General features: G+C 37.6%; 1 protein-coding gene across 3 annotated transcripts; it reads left to right on the top strand.

Moving 5' to 3' along the window:
* The first annotated feature begins 15586 nt into the window (after nucleotides 1-15586).
* mns1 (meiosis-specific nuclear structural 1) lies at nucleotides 15587-22919 on the top strand. 3 transcript variants are annotated; one of them, XM_048184455.1, is made up of 10 exons: nucleotides 15587-15741; nucleotides 15947-16156; nucleotides 20008-20135; nucleotides 20232-20334; nucleotides 20411-20640; nucleotides 20778-20994; nucleotides 21087-21194; nucleotides 21661-21918; nucleotides 22047-22172; nucleotides 22303-22919. In XM_048184455.1, the coding sequence occupies exons 1-10, from the start codon at nucleotides 15739-15741 to the stop codon at nucleotides 22408-22410; spliced, it is 1491 nt and encodes a 496-aa protein (XP_048040412.1). In that variant the 5' UTR covers nucleotides 15587-15738; the 3' UTR covers nucleotides 22411-22919. The 3 variants fall into 3 exon arrangements, with proteins under 3 accessions (XP_048040412.1, XP_048040413.1, XP_048040411.1); XM_048184456.1 differs by having other exon boundaries at nucleotides 15588-15741; nucleotides 15943-16156; XM_048184454.1 differs by having other exon boundaries at nucleotides 15592-15741; nucleotides 15932-16156.
* Nucleotides 22920-22958: the final 39 nt, after the last annotated feature.

Here is a 22958-nt window from a genome sequence, read left to right as displayed (position 1 = left end):
AGTGTTCTGAATTTTTGCCCATTCATCCAGTAGAGCATTTGTGATGTCAGGCACTGATGTTGGATGAGAAGGCCTGGCTCATAATCTTCGTTCCAGTTCATCCAACCTGTTCACCTGTAATTGGTTTAATTTTCTCTATGTTCTGTTCCTGTTTTGCCCGTGCTCTCTTTTTTAGTTTGTTTCCATGGTAATTCATTGAGTTCGCATGTGTTCCTAAGTTATGTTAATCATCACCTGTCTAAGTGAAGGTGATTGACCTCTCAGGCGAGATCTCAATTCGCCTGTTCAGTTCTGACGTAACATCTCCATTCCCTCCTTCAGGGAACAGGGGTTAGTAACCTAGATGGTAACTACTTTAGTTTACATGAACTAAGAATGCCCAGTACTTCAAAGTAAAGCATTTATTATCTTAGTTAATTTCCACTTTTTTAAATAATTTTAAAAGGTTTCCTCCATGTAGAGTTAAGAAGTGATTTTCAGTGTGGTATCGCAGGATGGAGGCAGTGGTCCAGTGGTCCAAATCCATATTATTAGGAACATTTCACACAGACACATCCTGTGTCGTAATGTCAAATATCCAGGATTCTGTCAAGTCAAGTCATATTTATTCATATAGTGCTTTATAAAATGCAGACTTTTTTCAAAGCAGCTTTACAATAATAAAAAGAAAAATAGTGATAATGTTGCAAAATTAGATTTATGAAGTGACTTCAGATTCAGCAATAATGCAGCTCTACAATATAGTGGAATTATTCCGCCCAATTTATGTTGATTCAATACAGTTCAATAACAGTGTGAATGTTGCAAAGTTTATCAATCATGAAACAAATTTGATTCAGCTATAAAGCAGCTCTATGTGAGACAATTGTTATGATCACCGACTGGAGTGCCCTTGAGAGCCACCAGAGGGCACTCCACATGAGACTATTGTCATTCGCTCACAAACGACATTTCCTATAATTCTCTTTCCTGGACTCATCAGTATTCATTGCATTCAGCTGTTGCTCATTAGCTCATTACCTATATGAGGCTGGTTTTCTCATTCATTCCTTGCGAAGTCTTGTATGTGTCTATATTGCATTTCTGAGTGCGCCATTGATTATCTGTTCCCTGCTTTTGACACTGTTTCCTGGATATACCCTGTCTACCTGTGGATTACCCTTTCAATAAATACTGTGTTTGGTTCCTCAACCTTTGTGTCTCAGAGAAGTTTCATGAAAGAAGACTTCACCCCATTATGAATCCAGCAGTTTAAATTATCCAGCTATGCCAAGATAGTCGCCAGTGGCCACGGAACTCGGTCACCAGCATGTCTTGTTTTAATGGTTGCTAGCCCTATGTTATATTTACCTTCCTGCCCTGTGGTTCCCACGCCAGAGCCTGTTCACAACATGGCTGCCATACCAGAGTCCCCAGTCAACATGGCCACCATGCTAGAGCCTCCAGCAGAGCAGCCCCTAGGCGTTTGAGATTGGCTTTAAGTCTGCAGGACACACCGCTGATGTTGATGCGAGCAGCTGGTCGCAACCTTCTGCCTTATCGTGACCGCAGAGGTCGAACATGAACTTGTGGTCAACCTGAGACACCTTGCCAGGCCTGTTATGTCCATGGCGGATGCCCTCAAGCTCCCTGCCTGTTTTGATACTGCCCCTGTGGCCAATGCTAACCTGTTTCAGTTTTACCTAATCTGCCGAGGTGGTCTCCAACGTTTTGTATTGCTGTAAAATAATCCAGTCTTTTCTTCTGTATTGCAATGACATTGTATTGTAATTTCTTGACTGCCCAACAGTAAAAGCATAAATGTGACTCCTGTTCATTCTTTTGCAATCAATATCCCACATACAAGTAATGTGTAATTTTGTACTATTGAAACTGATATAGGTCTATGTCACTGAGAAGAAGTGCAGCCTTGTACATTTCAATCATCATTTTATATCATTATCAAAACCATAGCCATAGTTTACATCTGGAAATACTGACAGAGTGCATTGTTATATTGACAACAACATGGTCAAGCATTTTGACTATCTTGTTTGTGAACAATGACACAAGAACTTGTCATTCTAATGGCACTGGTGTTCATTATCAAATATTTACGTTGAGAGATGAGAGAGGATTTTAAGCAAAACAGGTGTGTTGAAATTGTGTGGTGCTGTTTTTTACAAATCGTTTTGTGAAAAGCACTGGTTTCTAAATGTTATGGATGATTCGAGAAACTGTAACAGAAATACAGGTTATATAGTAGGGGAGAGCAGGGTAAGTTGTCACACTTTTCACATTGTCTAACATTTACTGAGCACCATACATCACATGTTATAAATGCCATACCAAATGAAAGAAGGAAGTCTTGGGCACATACAGTATGTTGTATTCATTACATTTTCATATCTTAACTCATTACGGAGTTGTAGACTGTTGAATAGAGAATGTGCACTTGTGACAATTTGCCCATCGGCGGGTAAGTTGTCACACTAGATTATTTAAAAATAAGAACACAACTACTTAATTGTTATTATTGATTTTAATTTTTAAATTCAAACCAGAACTGGAAATATAAACAATCATGCCTAGAGAATTTGGAAAAACAATTATTTCAATCAAAACAATACACATTTCAATCAAAACACATTAAGACCACTTTACTTTGAACTTTAAACTCAAACTTTCTCTGGCTTGCACATAGATCCATGATAACTGAATGGAATACTGCAAATAACTCGCTTAACTTAACATGGTTAATCTCTGAACATAACTGACTTAACATGTTGAACCTCTTTTTTGAGCATGTTCTATGTGTTTATTTGTACTGAGGAAAGTTGTCACATGTGATGACTTGCCCCAAACTGACATGTGTGCTAATGTTGGCTAAATCTCAAGGTGAGCTCAACATAGCACGTCAGCTAAAGTATCAAAAAACATGTTATTGTCTCCTCTATGTTGTGCAAAATAATAATTTTTAACATTCATATCTAACAAAGTTGTATTGCATAAAATTTGAAGTGCAAATTGTTTACTTTTTAAGCCAAAAAATAAGAAAATTGTGCTAACCTCAGATTAGAGCGATCTTGACCACATGTGAACAGGAAGTTGACTATAGAAGAAGAAGTCACACAAAGTGGCTATTTGATTTTTGAGATAGAGCCTCTAGTTTTGGAGTTATGAAGAGTGACAACTTACCCATGTGACAACTTACCCCGCTCTCCCCTATTTGGGTGTAGGGTCATATTACCAGTGAACGCACAGCTTGTTTACGTTGTTGTCACTTTTAAGTTTATTTCAAAACCATGAATAGATTAAATAGACAGGTATCATCTGCTTAGTTCACTTCATTTATTTTCTTAAATTTCATTTGTATGGTTCAAGAATACTTAAGTTTGTTGTCTGTGTTACTCTTCTTTGATTTAGCAATCACTGCTGACTGCAAGCTTCTGGGCATGTCGGAGAGTGTGCATACCCGTTTAAAGGTGGGAAGTTAGATAGACCGACACCAAGAACAAACGCGTAGCCAATCAGTATTAGGGGGCGTATGACTGTCGAGGAGAGAGAACGAGCAAGAGAAATATATGAAGAATGACTGCAGAAAGAGAGATGAGACACAATACAAAAGAGCTCAAAAGAATATCACTGGAATGAAGGTTTATGACTGGGTAAGTGCTTTAGGACCCATGTTAATAATAGAAAAGCTTTCCAGCAATGGAAGGAGCTAAGCAGGAAGGCCTGAAATCAGACGTGGAGGCTGCTTTGATTCCACTCCACGTGTGAGTAAAACCGGGTTTGAGTGTCATTGATTGTCTGGAGCTGCTGTGCTGTTGGCGACTAACAACAAACTCTTGTTTATATTTACTATTGTGTACTGTACGTTCATTTTTTTGTGCTTCCGTGTCATTCATTCATTTGCGCTTTATTTTTTCTGAAGCATTATTTTGTTGCGCGTCAGCTGTGATAGACATCCACTCTCACATTGCGTGTGTAACAGTGGCCAGATAGTGAGAGACTGACGGCCACTAGAGAATGCAATGTTTAGTGTTAGTGCACTCACCTCGCATGCCAGGAGTAATCGGGGTTTGAGACCGACTCGGAGCAGGGTGGTTAGGGTTGGAGGGTTAGTTTTGGAGGCAGAGCAATGAAGAGAGGGGTGTGTTTGTTTGAGTTGATTTCAAATATCAACAATGTCCAACAGCGTTTTTGAAATATGGCTTACCCCACCTTTAAACCTACTTTTTTTGTGTGTGTGTGTTTGAATAAATTATTATATTTTGTAATATTACTTAGGCAATATTGAGCTTTGGTTGTTGTTGTTTAGATTTTTTTAAAATAAATATTTTGTAAACAGTCCCTGCCTTTTTTTTTGTCCAGAAACAAAAACAAACTCCAGCACAGTGTTGCCAAGTCCACAGTTTTCCCTTGGAATTGGGCTACTTTAAAGGGTTAGTTCACCCAAAAATGAAATTTCTGTCATTAATTACTCACCCTCATGTCTTTCCAATCTTCAGAACACAAATTAAGATATTTTTGATTCGAGAGGTCTCTGACTCCTCCATAGACAGCAATTTAACCACCACTTTCAAGGTCCGGAAAGGTACTAAAAACATCATTAAAATAGTCCACGTGACTACAGTGGTTCAACCTTAATTTTATGAAGCGACAAGAATAATTTTTGTGCACAAAAACAAAACAAAAATAACGACTTTATTCAACATTATTTTCTCTTCAGTGTCATTCTCCTACACAGTTTACGTTCAGAGCTTCCAGCTTCTGCGTCAGAACACTGGCTCAGTATTGGCCGACACTGGTCACGTGAGCAGCACGACACGTGTGTGATGCTGATGCAGGAGCTGGCCAATAAACTTTAAGAGGTGGTGGTGCCAGGTCATGTAGGATCTTATACACTAAACTGACATCAGCCAGGGGAATAAAATGATCAAGTGTTAACAATTTATATTTCTTAACAATGTTACAATAATGATAGGATACCGGTTTCTGATCTAATATTTTGAGTGCCTGCTTGTGCAAACTTTGAAGTGGTTGTAAAGCTGTGCTGTTTGATTGACCCCAAATTGTTATGCAGTAAGTAAAATGGGAAAAGATCATGGAATGCATGAAAAGCTTGGCTGCATCCGTACTCATTTGATGGCGAGTAAATCTGAACTGAGCTAAACTAAATTTAACAGTTTTAGCAATTTTTCGAAATGTGCTTTTTAAATGACAATGTACTAATCCAGAACAACACCTAAATATTTAACAGAATCTACTTCTTGCAACTTTTCTCCATTAATAATGATATCTGATGTAGGATGAGAGTTCTTTCTTATGGAGAAAATCATGCTGACAGTTTTTTTTAAATTTAATGTCAAGCATGAGTGCTCCATCCAATCTGCAATTTTTTCCATAGCACCTTTGAGTACAGATGCAGCTCTCTGTTTTGATTTTGCATGTACATAAATAACGGCATCATCTGCGTACAATTGGGTGTTAACCTAAGGTCAGATGTCAGGGAGATCATTGATATAAACACTGAATAAGAGGGGGCCCAATATGGAGCCTTGAGGCACCCCCACCGAGCTGTCTAAAAAAGAGGACATTGTGCTCTTGTAGGGAAAACACCCTAGGAAGTAAAATTAGCTCAAATGAATAAAGAGTTGTTTAGATTACGACCGAGCAACTGATTCGTCCAGCGTTCATTTGCTCGAGCCGTAATAAGCTCTTGTAACGGATATAAATATCCAACAATCGTGAAAACACTGATTAGAGCATGGTAACTTGAAATCGACAGTTTAAGACATTAAATCATAAAGCACATAATACAAGACACTTTTCTTTTAAAATCTACAAGAGATTTTATTTATTCGAACACAAACTAATCTAACACAAAGGCACGCACACACACACACACACACACACACACACACACACACATACATTCATACGCGTTGCAGTAAGAAGGAAATGAGAGAGAAAGAGTTTTGAAAGAGAGAGAGAGAGAGAGAGAGAGAGAGAGAGAGTGATCTAATTATCCGAATTCCTATCAATGCATTTCAAAGACCAGAACGAACCATGAATCATTCATTTAAATGCACCAGTTCAGTTTTCATCTGGAGGTACTTGCTTGCGTTGACTTAAAGGTGAATTTCCCTCGTCGTGCAGAGAGGGGTTTCCCAAGTCGATGATTGGTCCAGATCAGGTCCGTGTGGAACAATGAAGGAAGTCTCTTTGTCGCTGGAGTTGAAGCGGCAAAAGTCGTTGGTTGAATTTTGCGGCGAAACTTAGGACACAAGACTTTCAGCGGTAAAGGAGAATTAAGTAAAAGAAAAGAAAAGTGAGTGAAGGTTGAATGGCTTGAATGAGCTGCTTGTCTGTTCTTTCTTGTTACTCCATTGTTCTTGGTACTTGTCTTGGCTTCTTTTCCCAGAACAGAACCAACTCCCTGTTCGTTTACTAACCAACTTCTCCCGTTCACTATCTTGCAATATTATCATTTAAACTTAGTTGTTTGTCACCCCTCTGAGGAGTCCTGGCCAATCAGACATTGTCCTGTTTCAAGAGGGCCTTCCTCTGCCCCCAATAAAACATAAGTGTTACATCCTGTTTCTGCTTCAGCAGAGAGTGCCATTTTAACATAATTTCTATTAAATGGAATACAATAGATTTTAAACAGATTTCATTCAAGTCAGGATATAGGAAAGGGGGAAAGAATCAAATTAAGTCCAAATAAGGCATACTTTCAGTCATTCAGTCAAGAGTTAACACATTTACATGAATTGTGAGTGTTCTAAAGCCTAACTGTTTACAGGTAGTACTTGTGGACACATAATGCAAAATGTATGTAGTTAAAAGATGTTTGATAAGTCCGTTAAAATTGTTGGAACAATTTTGAGGCAGATTTATTTGTTCAACAGTCTCTTTGGCTTTCCTGTGAAGTAAGGAAACAAAAGGGTCTGGATTGTCTCTCTGTCTTCTTGGGTGACCCTTTGGTATGTCGCTTCTGCTATCAGGAAGCATGTGTCGTAAAAGTAATCAGCCTGGCTTTATCTGCAGACGGGCCGGAGCCGGAACCTCAATTCTGAATTAGAATTATGTTTTGAAAGAATCATCTGAATGATTCATTTGTCTGGTTCGTCCACAGTTCCTACACTCTTTATTCGTGTACAGTGTTTTCTGTTCTTTAAATATGAATCAAACCATTGCAGTGTCTTTTCTGAGATGTTATGAGCTGATAATTTTGAGAAAAGAATGTTCAGATTTACTGTGTCAAACGCCTTTTTAAGATCTAAAAATATGGCTCCTAAATATGGCTCCCTCCTACCTTTGTTGAACAGCTAAAATGTAGGTTGGATAAAGGGGGGGCCCTTTATCCAACCTACATTTTAGCTGTTCAACAAAATAACAGAGAGCTGTTTCTGTTGAATGGTTTCTTCGAAAGCCAAATTGCATTGGATTCAGGGGGTGACATCCATAATTTAAATGATCCATTAATTGCTTGGCTACAACTTTTTTCCACTACCTTGGATATTACAGGTAGGATGTTAACAGGTCTGTAGTTGGCAATTTCAGCCTGGTCTCCTCCTTTATGCAAAGGTGACATTCTTTTAGACATTCAGGGAAGACAGCTTCTTTAATGGATCTGTTTATTAACTGTGTGATTGGCCCACATAAGGTGAAATCATTCCTTTTGATCATACAGGAATCTAACCCATAAGCATCTTGTGATTTAGAATTTTTAAGTCCTTGTAAAATTTTAAGGACTTCTTGCTCCGAGACCTCACTTCAATGTAAAACTGGTTTGTTCGAGTCTGCAGGACTGATTTCAGTTATTCTGTTTCCAAAAACCACCTCAAGCTCCTGTACAGAATCTCTGAAATACATATTAAAAGTGTTTACTACTTCATTTTCTTCATGGGTTAATACACAATTAATGTTGATTTCATATTTTTTATTACATTTTTCTTTGCGGGTAATCTCTTTTACATGTTTCCAAACTAACTTTAGCTTGTGTAATCAATTCAATAAAGAAGTTTGCTTTAGCAGTCCTGACATGCTTAACTACTTTATTCCGACAATCTTTAAATAGCCGCATATCAGTATCAATGCCAGTTTTTAGGGCTTTCTTGAGCAAATAGTCTCTTCTCTTCATCAAGTTCCAAATCTCATCAGTCAACCAGGGTGAATGTGCCTTTTTGTTTTTGTTACACATCTTTTTAACAAATTTATCCTTTACATTATTAATTGTATCTATAAACTGTGTGCAAAATTGATTAATGCCATCATTATGAGATAGATCATTCCAGTTTACCTTTTGCATTTGAGTCAAAATGGACCAGATCTTTTTTTGGTATTGTATAAAAAATTTCCTTCTTACCTTTTCTAAATGTGAATCTATTCTTATTTAGCTTTCGAGGGATAAGAACTAAATTGTGATCTGAAATGCCTGTAATAAAATCGAAAGATTTCATTATTCTACCTGGTTTATTTGAAAATACAAGGTCAATTTGTGTTTTAGAGGACTTGATTATTCTAGTGGGCCCATTTATTAGCTGTGTGAAACTATATAAACCTGTTATTTCTTTTAAAGGTGCCCTAGAACTTTTTTTTAAAAGATGTAATATAAGTCTAAGGTGTCCCCTGAATGTGTCTGTGAAGTTTCAGCTCAAAATACCCCATATATTTTTTTTAATTAATTTTTTTAACTGCCTATTTTGGGGCATAATTAGAAATGAGCCGATTCAGGGTGTGTGGCCCTTTAATTCTCGTGCTTTAACCACATTTAACAGTACATTAGCAACATGCTAATGAAACATTTAGAAAGACAATTTAAAAATATCACTAAAAATATCATGATATCATGCATCATGTCAGTTATTATTGCTCCATCTGCAATTTTTTGCTATTGTCCTTGCTTGCTTACCTAGTCTGTTGATTCAGACACATCCAGACATTAATACTGGCTGCCCTTGTGTAATGCCTCGATCATGGGCTGGCATATGCAAATATTGGGGGCGTACTCCCCGACTGTTACGTAACAGTCGGTGTTATGTTAAGATTCGCCTGTTCTTCGGAGGTCTTTTAAACAAATTAGATTTATATAAGAAGGAGGAAACAATGGAGTTTGAGACTCACTGTATGCCTTTTCCATGTACTGAACTCTTGTTATTTAACTATGCCAAGATAAATTCAATTTTTGAATCTAGGGCACCTTTAATCATTTTCTACAGATTTTGTCTGTCCAATTCACGTTAAAATCTCCCATTACAATCACTTCTTTATCAAGGTTATTTAGTTCTCTTAAAATATCATTAAATGAAATGTAAAAATTTATATCTGCAGAGGGTGGCCTATAAATACCAACTAAAATAAATGACATTTGAGGTGACAGAGTTATAGTTAATGCAATACATTCGATTTCCATGTCCAATTTTTCCTGTACATGTATCTGTTTACATTGTAATTGTCCTTAATATAAAAGAGTAATCTGCCACCTTTTCCAGTCTTCCTGTCCCTTCTGAATATGTTGTAGCCTGGAATACTAAAAGCTGCCTGTGGGGATGTCTTTGTTAACCATGTCTCTGATAGACAAATAAAGTCCAGATTTGAGTCGGTGAGGAGTTTATCCACTTGGTCAGTTTTTGAGACAATACTCCTAATATAATTATATAATTATATATATAATAATTATATAATTTTGATCTTGTGTCCCAAATGACTTTAGCATGGTTAAGTGTCTGAAAAAAAGTCATGTCGTACCTCCGTTGTCGTGGTATTGTGTGCAGTATTGTGCCAGGTTTCAGTCGCGATCTGATCCGCTCTGATGCACCCCTGCTCCGCTGAATTCTCCGAACACCCCCGCTCTAATTCCACCCGGTGACTTGGTAGCTACTTCCTGGCTGTACAAACTCGGAGCCGGGCAGTCCGCTCACCGACCCCTCTCCTTCCTTGTTCCATGTATCCACTTGTAATTTGGGTCAAATAGCCTATTATGCTTTTTTTAAGGTTCCTAATATTGTTTTGGTGGTCTCTTACAACAGGTTTACATGCATGCAAGGTCAAAAAACACTTTTGTTTTCTCATAATATACATTTCATTTCACCTCAGTTCTCAATTATTCGTAAATGATTCATTAGAAGCTTTTCCTCTGACCAAACAATCAGAAACAGACTTCATGAGGGTGGCCTGAGGGCCCGATGTCCTCTAGTGGGCCTGTGCTCACTGCCCGGCACCATGGAGCTTGATTGGCATTTGCCATTGAACACCAGAATTGGCAGGTCCGCCACTGGTGCCCTGTGCTTTTCACAGATGAGAGCAGGTTCACCCTGAACACATGTGACAGACGTGAAAGGGTCTGGAGAAGCTGTGGAGAATGGTATGCTGCCTGTAACATCGTTCAGCATGACCGGTTTGGTGGTGGGACAGTGATGGTCTGGGGAGGCACATCCATGGAGGGACGCACAGACCTCTACAGGCTAGACAATGGCACCCTGACTGCCATTAGGTATCAGTATAAAATCCTTGGACCCATTGTCAGACCTTACGCTGGTGCAGTGGGTCCTGGGTTCCTCCTGGTGCACGACAATGCCCAGCCTCATGTGGCGAGAGTATGCAGGCAGTTCTTGGAGGATGAAGGATACCACTGAATGGTCCCCACGCTCGCCTGACCAAAATCCAATAGAACATCTCTGGGACATTATATTTCAGTCCATCTGATGCTGCCAGGTTGCACCTGTCCAGGAGCTCAGTGATGCTCTGGTCCAGATCTGGGAGGAAATACCCCAGGACACCATCCATCGTCTCATTAGGAGCATGCCCCGACATTGTCAGGCATGCATACAAGCACGTGGGGGCCATGCAAACTACTGAGTACCATTTTGAGTTGCTGCAATGAAATTTCAGCAAAATTAATTATCCTGCTGCATAATTTTTTCACTTTGATTTTCGGGGTGTCTTTGAATTCAGTCCTCTGTAGGTTGAAAATTTTCATTTCCATCAAACAATGTGGCATCCTTTCATTCCTAACACATTACCCAGTCCATATCAGTATAAAAAGCCAGCATGATATTTTTCCCCATTGAGATCTGATGTGTTTTCAAAGTGTTCCTTTAATTTTTTTGAGCAATGTATAAATTAAATATATATTAATCCTTATTAAAGACACTGTTTTCTTTGTTACCTTTGTTCTTTGATTAACATTAATGACAGACATCACAGCAACTGGTTTATTAGGCTACTGTCACTTTAAGACCTGCCACTGCTGTTAACTTTAAAACAAATCCTTGACGTACCATGCTCCTATAGCTGGTCAGTCTGTTGGGAAACACGACCTGGTGGTTAGGATTCTCAGAGGGACCAGGAGGCTGAATCCGTCTTGCCCCAAGACAGTCCCTTTCGAAGGTGAGTAGACGCCACACCCACTTTGCATGGTTCAGGCCATTAGGGTGTACATTGAGCCCTCTAGCCAATTCAGGCAAACAGAGCAGCTGTTCGTGTGCTTCTGAGGCCACTCTAAAGAGCTACCAGTTACGAATCAGAGAATGTCCCACTGGATAGTGGACGCAATAGCACTAGCTTACAAGTCCTTGGACTTGCAGTGCTCTATTGGGGTAAAGGCCCATTCCACCAGGGGAATGGCCTCCTCTTGGGCTTGCTCTAGAGGAATATCCATTAATGACACCTGTGCACCGACTGGTTGGTCCTCGCTGTCCACTTTTGCCAGGTTTTATAACTTAGACATCCCTTCCCTTCAGGCACATATCCTTTCTGCCTAATCAGCTACCCTAGGGGTTTCTCCGAGTGATATCATTCCCACAGGCTCCCATTTTTGGACATGCTAAGTCCGACTTTAGTAGCCTGCGCAGGATGGCCTCCGTTCTGCACTAGTAGCACAGCGTTTTGCAGTACGTTCCCCATAGGCATCAGGAATAACTCTGATACAATGCGAGTGAACCGTATCAAAAGGGAACGTTCCGGTTACTAACGTACCCTTGGTTCCCTAATATAACAGGAACGAGCATTGCATAGTTTGCCACGCTACTGCACATATGCTCGAGTTGAGTTGATACTACTGCTATTCAGTAAAAAAAAAATCTGACTCAAACTGACTCTGAGTGGGAATTAAATAGGCACAGGCCATTTTAGTGGGCTGAAAAGCAATTTATCAAGTGCACAGACGTGAACCAACCAATTCCCCCCTAAGCATCAGGAATAACTCTTACACATTGCTCATTCCCGTTATCTCAAGGAACCAAGGTTACGTTAGTAACCGTAACATTATGTCTGCAACAAAACTTAAGGTTGTATGATAAAAACACAAACACACACACACACACACAGTAATAATAATAATAATAATAATAATTAACTAAATGTAAATGACCATCTGAACAAGAGAATGCCTCTGAAAAACTAGAAATTTACAGTTCTAATTGGGATACAGAGAAAACGGGGCAAAAGCTAGAATTAGCAGGTACACCTGACTAACGACTGAGCAATAGAACATCTGAAAACAATACATTCTATACTTTAAAGCCTGTATGTAATTGCAAATTATCTAACAAACGATGTGAAATGTACCTTATGGTGATGGAGAGTAGGTTATAACATGGTATACTGACACGCAATGAAAAAGCACATGATCCGATGTGATGTTGCTCATGCACTCTGAAGGGGAAACTATGGGGTTAGAATTGTTGTGTTATTCCAAATAAATAAATTGAGATTCACAAATAAATGTAAAGAGATTCACAAAAATTAATCATTCACAAATAAATAGATTAAGATCCACAAATAAATGTAGGCTAAATAACCCCCCCCCCCCCCCCCACAACAAACACAAATCTGCATGACATTCATTTGTGAATCACTTCCGTGCATTTGTGAAGTGGTTTCTGTGCGTTTGTCAATTGCTGCATGCATTTGTGAATTGTTCCTGTGCATCTGTAGATTCTCGCACACATTTGTCAATTTTGAACATTTCTAGCATGAAGATGTGCAGACAAATCCACAAATAGTCCACAGATAGTCGACTCCACCCACCGTCTACTTAAATCAATCAAATATAGTGTTGTTTTTGGCGGCCTGTTTTAATTTTAGTTTTAGTCTAGTCTTTGTGTCAAGCGGTCATTTTAGTTTTTATTAGTTTTAGTCATGTTCATACTCTTTTTAGTCTAGTCAAGTTTCAGTCGACTAAAAGTCTGAGCATTTTAGTCTTATTTTAGTCAGAATTATCCATGACTATTTTTGTCTAGTTTTAGTTGATGAAAACTGATGACATTTTAGTCTAGTTTTAGTCGACGAAAACTGATGACATTTAGTCTAATTTTAGTCAATAAACCAATAACATTTTAATAACTCAATTTTTTCTAGTGACTGGTCACATCAAAAAATTTAAATTGGCCTAACTGAATTGAATTTTATCAATTGTGGCAACAATCTGTTAACATTGGCTCAATCAGAAATAATATGTTGAGCCAGTCACTAGAAAATTTTGAGTTGAAGAGGTCTGATTTTTTTTTTTTACAGTGAATGAATTACTATAAAAACAGACAAGGAAATGGGTTTGGTCAAATGAGTGTCCATGGCAACAAACAAGGGAACAGGGTAGCAGGGAAACATGAGGTGAACAAAGCAACAATGGAAACAGCACAAAACTTAACTTCAAAATAAGAGTCCACGACAGACACAGGGAACACATGCAGAGACTGTGACACTCCTACTTATTTCTGTCATTCCTGGGATTCAGTAATATTGCAGTCCCCCAGACTCTTTAAAGTGGTGGTTCACCAAGATGTACTGTTAAAAGCTTTTCACAAAACTTTTGGTCTGTTCATTATTATGAATAAAAATATTTATTGCATTAACATCATAAAATAATGTCTTATTTCTATTGTACACTAAGCATTTTATCCCTGAGGCACTTCAAATGAATTTTTATAAAATGTGCAGTGTCTATAATTTTTGACAGTATTGTAAGTATCTATTTGTGATACTTTGTTGTGAAAAATATTTTTCTAAAAAAAAAAAAAGCAAAATATTTGTTATTTAATAAAACAGACTATAAAGTTATGTCCCTCCATCTGAACTCAACCCAACCATTCTCCACCCATAATAATTTAGACTCTACCCATATTTGAAATCATTTACCAGAAATGACATCATTCAGCTCTTTTTTTTGCAGAAGAAGTAGTATCATACTTTTTATTTATATTTTATAGGCGTATTATAGTCAGGAAGGTTACTGTCAAACTTAACAACACAACCTCATCACATACAGTACAATTAAGATGAAAAATTATTTTTTAAATTTTTTTTATTTTAATCCATAAGTATATACAATGTCATGATGGGGTTGAAAAACTCAACCCTGTCACAAATGAGAGCATCCTTGACAAGCATCCTATGTCAGAAATGGCAGCCACATCAGCAGCAGAAAGACTGTGTTGTGCATGCAGATATGTTGACCCAGAAAAAAGGGCACAAATGAGAGAGAGACTAAATTAAAAATATAAAATTGAAGGCAATGTCTCTCTTCAAACTGGTTAGTCTTCAACCCCATCACACTATTCTCAACCTTGTCATGTTATTTTTTTTTTTGGAAAAAATAGGGAAGACATTTAAAAATTAAAGCATTTCTTGCTGATTACAACCTGACATGTTAATGGCTAACACAATAAAATTGTAGTTTTAGTTAAACATCTAAATTAACAACATTTTTATTTTTACAAAAAATAAAGAGACCACAGACACACAATTTATTTTTAAATTCAGTCCTATAAAAATGTGAAAATGATGATAAATGTTACATTTGTAGTTATTAAATTGTTATGTGGGACACGTGAGCAATAGGTAGATTTTTTTTTTTTTTCATAGCAAGTTTTGTATAAAAATCTTTTTTAAACCAATTCCATTTTGTCCATTACGGGGTCGAGAATAAAAGGTGCTTATACCTGAACAAAGAAAAAACAAAAAAACAAAAAAAACAATAAAAGGTCTTTAATTCCTGGGGTGAGAAAGTATGATTTTTTTGAAGGTTTTATATGTGCCTAATGATGTGGGGTATTTAGAAAATTAATTAAAATGTAGTTATTTTATTTATTTATTTAGTTTTAAATCCAATTTAAAATATTACCGAATTACCCCTTTCCATTTGATGTTCTCAGTTTCTGGCACAACATTCACCTTACACTATCATAAGCAACACACACACACACACACACATATATATATATCTTTAATGGTTATATTAAAACACATTTCGTTTATATATCCTTATGTTTTAAAATAATTTTGTCTTTGCCTTTATTATATAGAACAGTGAAGAAAAGGCAGGGCAAGTGCAGCCAAGAGAGGAGAAACTGTACATGAATCTGGCTGGCCGAGCACAACCGCTTTATTGTTATAAATTAAGTTAAATTAACGCATTAGCAGAAACATATAGCCTATCATAGATGAATAACATATAGTAGGTCTGTCGTCAAAGGTTGTTAAAGAATCCTTAGGTTGTTGTAAAGGTTGTTAAAATTTCTCCTCTGACAAAATAAATGGAATGTTTACTTCCGGAACCTGTTGAGCTTTATTGGCTGTGCAAGAGTTGCGCCGCCCAATAAAAGTCGTCTTTATTCCCAGGTCTGAAAGCCCGGCGTTTCTAGGACAACGGCTCATAAACAAATGAGCGTGGTGTTTCCCACTTTGTTTGGATAGAAACAAAAGCATTTATATCACAAATTCGACGGAGCTGTCGAGCACACCTGAGGAATGGTAAATATGACGCAGATTTTAATAGTTAAAAAGCCATGAACAATTTGCTGTAACGAACTAACGTTAATCGTTTTATATAAATGCTAACTTACAGACAGTGCGCAAATAAAAGATGACATGTAAGACCCGGTTTAAGTCATTAATTAGCGAGGTTGTGTTGTAGAGCTTATAAGTCACCGTGTCTTTGCAATCTTTCATGAGCCAGCGGCGCAACATCTCTCACAACCACCATCAGAAGATGATCCTGGACTACCGCAAACAGGAGGAAATGCGTGAAGATCAGACCAAACGCATCGCCAAAGAGCGGCAGCTGCAAGCCAACCTCCAGTGCGAAGAGAGAGTCGAGAAAAAGCGCTTCCTGCGCAAGATGCAAGATGAGGAGTATGGCAAACAAATCGAGGAGTCACTTCTCAGGGTTGGTTTTATAAAATACTTCAGCGTACCCTTACAAAAAGAAGTATACTTCAAGTTAATTGTATCAAGTATACTTAAGTTCAAGTATATTTTAAGTATGTAGTTAGTATACTAATATCAATGTACTGTACTAATAGTATACTTGTAAGTGTAATACTTGGGACTAAATTGGGCCACTTTTTAGTGAATTTAAGTATACTTTAAATGTTACAGTAGTAAACTTGAGTACACAACTAGTTTACAACTACATTTTTAATTTGTACTACAACTATACTACAAGTGAATTCATAGATACTGATAGTTTACTAGTTAAATACTTGTAGCACATTTTTTTTTAGTTTATGAAAATGCACTCTGAAGTATGCTCTAATTAAACTACTAGTTTAGTAGTTTTATACTGCAAATATACTTGTTTTCTTTAAGTGAACTTAGCATCATACCCCTGGTTTCACAGACAAGGCTTAAAGGATTAGTTCACTTTTAAAGGTCCTGTTTTTCGTGGTTTTTTGAAGCTTTGATTGTGTTTATAGTGTGCAATATAACATGTGTTCATGTTTCGCGTGTAAAAAAACACAGTATTTTTCACATAATTTACTTATCTGTATACCGCTGTTTCCACTGTCATAAAAACGGGCTGATGACTTCCTTGTTCTATGAAGTCCCTCCTTCAGAAATACGTAACGAGTTCTGATTGTGCCAGCGGTTCCTGTGTTGTGATTCGACAGCAGTTTAGAGCATCTTGCCCGGAAAGGTCACGCCTCTTACCATAAGGTGGAGATGCACGCACTCAGTGTTATTGTAAACATATCTTTAATTTTACCCTATCAATTTGAGCCGGAATCAGACCCGGTGATTGGACTGCGGGATGAAAATAACAGCGTTTCGACGACATGGCGACAAACACACTCTACAAACGCAACTCTTGTGTATTCCTGTGGGTGGAGGTTAGTCAAAAAACTGTTTTAGTGACGTCATTAAAGAAGGAAGTAGAGGGATGTAGTCCAAACTGGCCGTTCGATGTAGGCGACTTCTGTTAAATAAAATATCTCGCTTGGCATTGAACTTTGAGCTTTAAAATTTTACAGATTTTATTTATACTCTAACAACAACATTACACACTAACTAAAGTTTGAAACATGGGATCACGAAGAACGGGACCTTTAAAAAAAAATTACCCCAAGCTTTACTCACCATCTGATGAACGCAATCGGAGATTTATTAATAAATATCCTGACGCAAACTGATGCATTTGTGTAAAAAAAAAAATCAATTTTTAACAAGTTATGAAGTAAAATATCTAGCTTCTGCCAGACCACGTTCCGTATTCAACTTACGCAGAAAGTGTAAACTGGTGTCGCGTCAGTTAAGCTTTTTACGTAAGTTAAATAGGGAAGGCGTAGGACGTATAGAGAGAGCCGTGTGTAATATGTTTATGATGGATGGATGTGGATGGAGACTCATACTTGTGACCCTGTTCACTGCAATTATAAAGCTTGGATGCGTCAGGATATTTATTAATATTTCTCCGATTGTGCTCATCAGAAAGAAGAAAGTCATATGCACTTAGGATGGTGAACTAGAAAGTGAACTAATCCTTTAAGCCTAGTCCCAGACTAAAATGTATGTTTGTTAACTGAAAGTAACTTGCACTGAAATATCTTAAAATATGTCACTGCCATTGTTTTGTCTCAAAATGCACACCAGTAATGTTTTTTTTTCCTGACTTAATCTAAGCCCTGTCTGTGAAACTGGGCTTTAGGTATACTGCATAGATGCAAACTACAAATAAGCATGTAAAGCAAATATCTTTTAAAAAAAAAAGATGTTCGGAGCATGCCCCTGCCCCATGCAATGTTCTCACCCCCCCCCCCCCAATGTTCTTATTAAGGTATTAATTTTTATACTTGAAATATTTATTTAACTGTACTTCAAATTTTTCCCCACTAGCTTTTTTCACACAACTTTCATGGCCCCCAGAATATTTTGTTGTATGAAATCTGAAAATACAATAGGCTATATCAAAAGAAAGAACATAGCCTCTGCTTTAAAAAATGAGAAAAAAGCTTCCAGTATTCTTTTTTTTTTTTTTAACAACACTTGAATGTGTTTCATAAAAAAAAGCAACAATTTGAACAAAAAGCTGAGAGAATGGTGTTTACATCCAGATCAGATCGTCACCATTGCTATCTTTAACAAACTGAGGAGAATAAACTTTTTTCTATGCTGTGACTTTGAACATCAGTGGCCAATTTAGAGGCTGCATCCTTCAAAGGCCACAAGGTCAGACTGAGCGTGACGGTCCTTGTCACCTAGCAACTGTGACGGCCACCGTTGATGAGTGGCAGTAACGTTTGTACTGGACTTTTTTGAAAGTTATATTAAATTGTCTGAAAACAAAACAGGGTTTATAAACTGTTGTGACAGTTTATGTTCACCATGGTCCATTTCTGTATATAATAAAGACTGTCCCAATTTGAAGGCCCCTTTAAAGGTGCTAAAGAGGATTTTTTCGTCGACTGAGAGACCAAAGACTGTTAGTGAGTTTTTGAAATGAGCGCATGCGTAAGAACAACCCCCCTCCTTCACAGCTCATTTCGAGGGAACGCCTCCCAAAACTCGTGCACGAGTATTGGAACACGAGTGTTTACCACCGGCATTCGCTGTGTCGTGTTAGTGGATTCATTATGTCGGACTCACCGCAGGTAACTCATAATCTGCAGTTGTTACTCCTGTCTCCTGACAAAAACATTGCATGTGGCACCTGTAGAGTGAGAGAAATCTCTTTGAGAGAAATGACCAAATAACACTTTTGAATGCAAGTACGCAAGTACTGGGTTACTAAAATATCTAATGATACAAATGTAAAAATAAATAAACCTTTTTTTCAAATGTTGACATATCTTGCAATGCAATTATATATAGTTTATGCTCTTTATTATATGCAGAAATGGACCATGGTGAACATATTTAGATAGTTTGTAAACCCTGTTTTGTTTTCAGACAGTTTATAACTTAAAGTCCAGAACAAATGTTACTGCCACTCGTCAAGGGCAGCTGTCACAGTTGCTAGGTGACAAAAACAGTTGTAGGCCGTAGGCTAGTGGAATGCTCATTCCATCCTTTGCAACCTTCGAAGGTGTGGCCTTTGAAGTCTGAGTCCTTTAAAGGATGAAACCTCTGAATTGGGACACAGCTGTTGTATCCTTCATTGCATGGTAATGAAGGACACATTTGGAGGCCGCATTTGAAGGAGCCTGGAAATGGCACAGCGCTTGTCGCGGAGCTGTGATGCAAAAGCATGCAGCCTCTGAATTGGGAAACCGCTTATGTGTCAAGTATACTTAAGTATAATATTAAGTATATTTATAAGAAGTACATAAAGTATATTTATAAGAAGTATATAAAATGTAGACTGAAAATATACTTTCTTATTTTTTATCTTATAAGAAGTATATTAATGGCACACTTGAATAAATTTCTTTTTTGTAAGGGTATGCTCAAAAAAAAGAAAAAAAAGATGTGTGGTCTCATTTTTGTTTATTTGTTTGGATCCACATTAGCTGTGCTCTATGGCACTGCCAGTCTTCCTGGGGTCCAAAAAACAAAAAACAAAAAAAACATACATTTAAGAACATACATGAAACATTACTTTTTTTTTAATACACCGAACATCTATTCTGAATCAACAGATTTAACATATATTTTTTACTATTAAATGTGAATATATATATATATATATATATATATATATATATATATATATATATATATATATATATATATATATATATATATATATACTCATATATATATACTCATATATGACTCATATTGCAAAATGTATGTTTTTAGGCAGAAGAGGACAGGAAGTTCAAAGAGAGGCAGCTTGAACAAGAAGAGAGGATGGCAAAGGAGCTGGCGAGAATTAATAATGAGAAACTCCGAGATGAGAAGATGAGGCAGTACATTAAAGAGAACAGGTAACAGACCAGTTTTGTAGTTTAATGGCACTCCGTAGCCCTATATAATGTTTTTTATAGGTTTGCCATTTATTAAACTCTGTGTTTTATTGTCAGCGTTGAGCTTCGAGAGCTAGAGTTGAAGCTCAAATCTGCATACCTGAACAGAGAACGGGCAGCACAGATGGCAGAAAAGGAGGCCATGCGATATGAGACCATGGTGAGTGTGAATCAACGCTCTTACATTTGGCCATCTATTATGTGGTTTTTCTTATTGTGAATTTACTTATTACCAGCGACAAGAGGCTACTATTGCCCGTAAGATGAAGGACGAGCATGAGCGTTCAGAAATGGAAAAGGAGAAGCAGGAGCAGAAGAAGTATGAGGAGGTGGTGCGTTACCAGCAAGAACTTGAGCGACAGCTTGAGGAGAAGGAGCGCAAGAGGCAGGAGGCCTATGACGAGTTTCTTAAAGAGAAACTCATGGTGGACGAAATAGTGCGTAAGATCTATGAGGAGGATCAGATGTAAGTGTTCATTTTTCTTAAACGTATTATTTTCTTTTTTTGAAATTCTGGAGAAAACAGACTATCACAACATCTGTTTTAGATGAGCTGGTAAGATGGTTCTAGGATGGTTTGAAACTGGCAAGTTTATTTTACAGGGAGCTTCAGTTGCGACTTGAGAAAGTGACGGCCACTCAGAGATATATTGAAGATTTTAAAAAGCAGCAAGCAGAGTGGAGACGAATGGAACGAGAAAAGGTGGAGGCAGAGAACAGGCGCATCATTGAGTTTGCCCAATACCAGCAAAGGAAGGAGGAGGACAGGATGGCCAAAGTTAGAGAGCGAGAGCAGGCGAAAGAAACCCTGCACAAAATGGTATGTGACACCTTACCCCTCTGGGCCATCAAGTACAGGCAAGTAATCAGGATTCAAATATTAATATGTTTTTTTCCTTCCTTCTGGTTTAGCTCTCTGAGCAGATCGAGATGGAAAAAAGACAGCGTGAGAAGATGGAGCGTGTCCGTGAGGAACTCTACTTGGAAGAGCAGGCAGAGGCTGCAAGACAACAAGAAATTGTGAGAACTGTCTTACTACATCACACTTTACTGGATGCACTTTGAATATTTTCCAAAGAGGTCAAAGGTCAATCTCATGATTCCTGTCATGAAAATGTCCCAGTCATATTTCAAATAACCCCAAAAAAAGGGACCTTTAAGATTTCCTATTTTGTGACTTTATGATCAACCAATGATGATTGTTATTTGTGTAATTAAATTATGAATTACTACATAGGATTAGGGTGTGGTTTAGGGTTAGTTGCATGCAATTATGCACAATTTATAGTAATTATTAGTATAGTAACAACATATAATGTGTGAACCAAATACAGTTTTATCTTTTATATTAATAATAATTTGTAATACTTATTTGTAATTTGTAATGATAATTATTTGTAAAAATTTGTATTATTTATCAATGCTTTGTGAATTCAATAGCACCATGTAAAAGTTTACTATCTCTTTACCATCATGTCACTCACAGGAAGAGATGGAGAAGAGGATCCGGCAACGCTTGGAGCTGCAGCAGACGCGTCGGGAGATGATGGCTTTCAAGCAGTTGCGCATACAAGCCGAGAAAGAGGAAGAGGAGGCCTTCAGACAGATGATGATGGCCAAGTTTGCAGAGGATGACCGAATTGAGCAGATGAATGCCCAGAAGCGCCGTATGAAACAGTTGGAACACAAACGGGCTGTGGAGAAGCTGCTGGAAGACAGGAGACAGCAGTATCTGGCTGAACAAGTAAGACTCAAACACACAAATCAACCAAAAAACATGTAAATATGCAGTTCAGTCATTAGTTCATTCTGATTCAGACTATACCAGTAACTGCTGATAATGTGGAATGAATGAATCTAAATATTCAACAGGAGAGGGAGGAAGAGGAGAGGGCAATGGAGCAGGAGAGGGAGGCTCAGCGTCGGAAGATCATCGAAGAGGAGAGACAGAGGCTCCTAAAACAGCATGCGACAAAACTGCTGGGATACCTACCAAAGGTGAGAACACCACACCATTGTACACAGATACTCGTTGTTTGTTAGCCATCTCGCATGCTCAGATTCATCATTATTTAGAGCATGTATTTGTTATCACACATCTGTTTTTCTTATTTTCCCTTTTTACTAGGGTATTTTCAAAGAAGATGATCTGGAGCACTTTGATGAGGATTTCAAAAACAGTTTCAAACAACGACAGGCTGATATTTTCTCAGATGAGGGTTGGGGAGATGAATAGCAGTAGGGTAATTACTGTCATGACCACCAGATGGCGCTCTTTTTAATTCAAATCTGTTGGTGCTGATATACTTGGCAATGCATTTTGAGTTGTTAAGTCCGTCTGCCACTTCCACAAGCTATTGGAACAAATTTCATACATAATTGAACTTTGTCTTGAATAAATGTATACAGTATATTCAAACTATATTGTATAGTGTGTTACTCTAACGACAAACTCATTTAGGCTAGTGATTTTGGTTTATGAAAAAACATTGGCCTCAAACGATGCTACCTATTAAACAGATGTGAAAATCTGAATCGCCTAAGATGAATTAATCACATTCTCTGTATGTATTTAATGTTCATACTGGGCAATACATTGTTTTTTCCCTTATTATCTGAACCTTTAAAGGTAAATTTCACTTGGGAAAATGTTTAGTGGTGATACAAACCATGTTCATGTCCATGTTGTTTTGTAGACTTGGTTAGCCTTTCTCAATCATTAAAAATAAAACAAGGATTTCCTTTTCTCTGAGTGAGATCTTTGCTTCCTAAGAAAGAACTGGA

Source organism: Megalobrama amblycephala, linkage group LG3 (assembly GCF_018812025.1).
Source record: "Megalobrama amblycephala isolate DHTTF-2021 linkage group LG3, ASM1881202v1, whole genome shotgun sequence".
Taxonomy (NCBI): Eukaryota; Metazoa; Chordata; class Actinopteri; order Cypriniformes; family Xenocyprididae; genus Megalobrama; species Megalobrama amblycephala.
Note: the sequence above shows the minus strand (reverse complement) of the source record. Positions and strands in the feature narration are given on the sequence as shown.